The sequence below is a fragment of the Amblyomma maculatum genome, unplaced genomic scaffold, assembly GCF_055883805.1.
Source record: "Amblyomma maculatum isolate TAMU_Amacu unplaced genomic scaffold, ASM5588380v1 scaffold_86, whole genome shotgun sequence".
Taxonomy (NCBI): domain Eukaryota; kingdom Metazoa; phylum Arthropoda; class Arachnida; order Ixodida; family Ixodidae; genus Amblyomma; species Amblyomma maculatum.
Genome location: NW_028146811.1, coordinates 25 through 2,578, shown reverse-complemented (window position 1 = coordinate 2,578; position 2,554 = coordinate 25). Strand labels below are relative to the sequence as shown.

Below are 2,554 nucleotides of genomic sequence, written 5' to 3'. Positions count from 1 at the left end.
ACGGTGTTACGACGTCAAAACTACACTACATCCGTTGGATTCATGCGGTAGCTGAAATAAAAAAAAACATCAAAGTGCATGTAACTTTTGTCCAGAGCATGCTGCAACGCACATGTTCGGTTTTATTTTACGCTAGTTCAATTAATTTTGCAGAACAATGCAAGAAACAGAAGCCGCAGACATTGCCTTTAGTACACTGCCTAAGATGAAGAAGGTGAAGAAGCCGCCGCCGCATTGGCTGTCACGTTGTCACCTTCACCACTGGATGCGCCACACGTCAATAGTCTTATCCTAATGCTGCGGCCAAAGAACACGTGACCATTCTTCTTGGCAGCCTCTTGGGCATCGTCCAGGCTTGCGAATGTCAATACGACCTTCCTCGACAAAGCACCATCTGTACGTCGAACCCGAACCACACGGCTAGGCTTTGTGGGCCAGAGAAAGTTTTTGATCTGAGCGGAGCTGAAAGGCAAGCCCTCGGCGACTACTCTGTGCTGCCCCTCCGACGCTTGAAGTGCCTCTTCCAGGTCTTGTTCCGTCACCACACGGAAGTTAGTCGCACCGTCTTGTGTGCCGGCCGCTTTTGTAGCATGTTGCATGGTGGCCAATGCCTTGCGAGTGCCAATTCGTGGACCCTTTTCTGCATACGAAGCCAGGTTTAGAAGGTCCCCTTCAAGAAGTCTGTTGGCATAGTCTTCCGGCACGAGGCACAGCTCAAGCTTGCGGCCCATTAGCTTCCTTCCGTTCATGGCCAAGGCTCTTTGGGCCTCGTCAGGGCTCGCGAAGCGCACGAACGCCGATTTCTGGGCCCTACCTGAATGGAATGTCTCACGGTCTACTTGCGTCACCTTGCAATACGAGAAGAGTTCCTTCAATTTTTCGTCTGTTACTTCCACTGGCAGATTGCGGATATGCACAACGTAACTAGAAGTGACGTCCTTGTGCAGTGCGCTCAGAGCAGGCCTCCTCGACATGATGTAACGGCGTACATCGTCCACTTTCCCCCTGGAGGCATTGATGCGGTGACCTAACAGCTGGGCGCTCTCCCATGCATAATTAAGGGCTCTTTCCTGGTCCTCTTTAGATGCCACCTCGACAAAGGCCCTGCCGGCAGGTAGGCCATCCTCTCCGCGTGTCAAAAGAAGGATGCCCTGCCTGCCACCTGACACTCCAATACCAGCTTGTTTGAGGTGCCTGGCAACCTGCTCGGGGACGATGTGTTTAGGAAGACCCTGAATCTTCAGAAAATGTCTGTCAGCACTCCCATCCCTGTCACTGTCACTACCACTTCCATTATCGCTGCTACTACTGCTGCTGCTGTCACCACTTGAGGACGAGTCTTTTTCCTGTTTGCAGGCAGCAGACTCCTGTGCCACTTGCCCCACCTCCTTTCCTTCTTCGAGGTCCTCTCCAGGCTTTTTGCTTCCACTATGTGTAGAAAAAGAAAAGCAAGGCGCAGCAGGTTGACACAACATTCTCCAACCACTGCCAAAAGACCTGACTTAGTGCCCATGTTGCTGGCAATACTTGCCTCGCAGTAAATAATTGGTAGGCCAACATCACACATGATGAGCCACGGCACACAGTGATACATAAGCAACATGCCACAATGCAAACTTCAGCTCAGCTTATACGCAGATGTCAGTGGCATAAGTGAAGCATAAGTGAAGAAATTAGTTTCTGAATGCAGCAATTCCTTTCCTTCACAAATACGTCTACCCATTTTACAAGTAAAGGCCGTGTATTCATTTCTTTTTTTTCCTTTTAGCTGGTGGGTACACAAACTTCTCAACTGCAGCACATCATGACATGTCAGCAGTATTTTGTTGAAACTAGGGGCATGAATTATGCCTGGCATTTAATCAGCAGACCAGAAGTGAACTATACATTATGGATATTTTAATAATTGTATTTGTAACATGGGTACATTTTTAACACAAACATCAAATTAAAAGGAAAAATTTAGTAATTTAAGGGCTAATTAATGCACCTAACTAAGACATGATACATTTATATCAATATTGCACAACTAGTACACAAGTAGAAAAATACAGCAGACTTCTGTAGATTCATTTTCTTACATTCTACCGTGTTAAATGCTGCAATAGATCTCTATGCTTTTCTACAGAGCCTAAAGTTTATCATATTTTGAATTTGTGTGAAATGCCAGATCACCTGAACAAGAGAGAACTAATGACAGACTATAAGCACTATCAGTATTTTTCTAAGTGGACTAATCAAGAAATCTGAGCTATAGGGATTGAACAGATGAACACGGCAAGCAAGTTCTGAGCATAGCCAATGCCTCCCCAGCTTACACCCCAAAAGGAAGAGTAACACCCTAAAGTGTAACAGGGACACAGTTGTAGGGGAAACTAAGAGGCATAAAGGAGGTATTTCCAAAGAAGAAAAATAGCAATACACTCTTCCTCATCCACAATCATCACACCACTGCCTTATATCAACTTGTTAGAAACTGAGTTCACAAAGCTGCTCACACATAAGCACCATTTATGATTCAGAGCAGCCAGTCACATCACCAGTTACCACACTT

At 46.2% G+C, this 2,554-nt stretch overlaps 1 protein-coding gene across 1 annotated transcript; it reads right to left on the bottom strand.

Moving 5' to 3' along the window:
- Positions 1-200: 200 nt before the first annotated feature.
- Positions 201-1,428, bottom strand: LOC146170665 (heterogeneous nuclear ribonucleoprotein F-like; the record flags this gene model as incomplete). Its single annotated transcript, XM_084586857.1, has 1 exon — positions 201-1,428. A coding segment is annotated over one exon (1,228 nt), but the record flags the coding sequence as incomplete, so codon positions are not given.
- Positions 1,429-2,554: the final 1,126 nt, after the last annotated feature.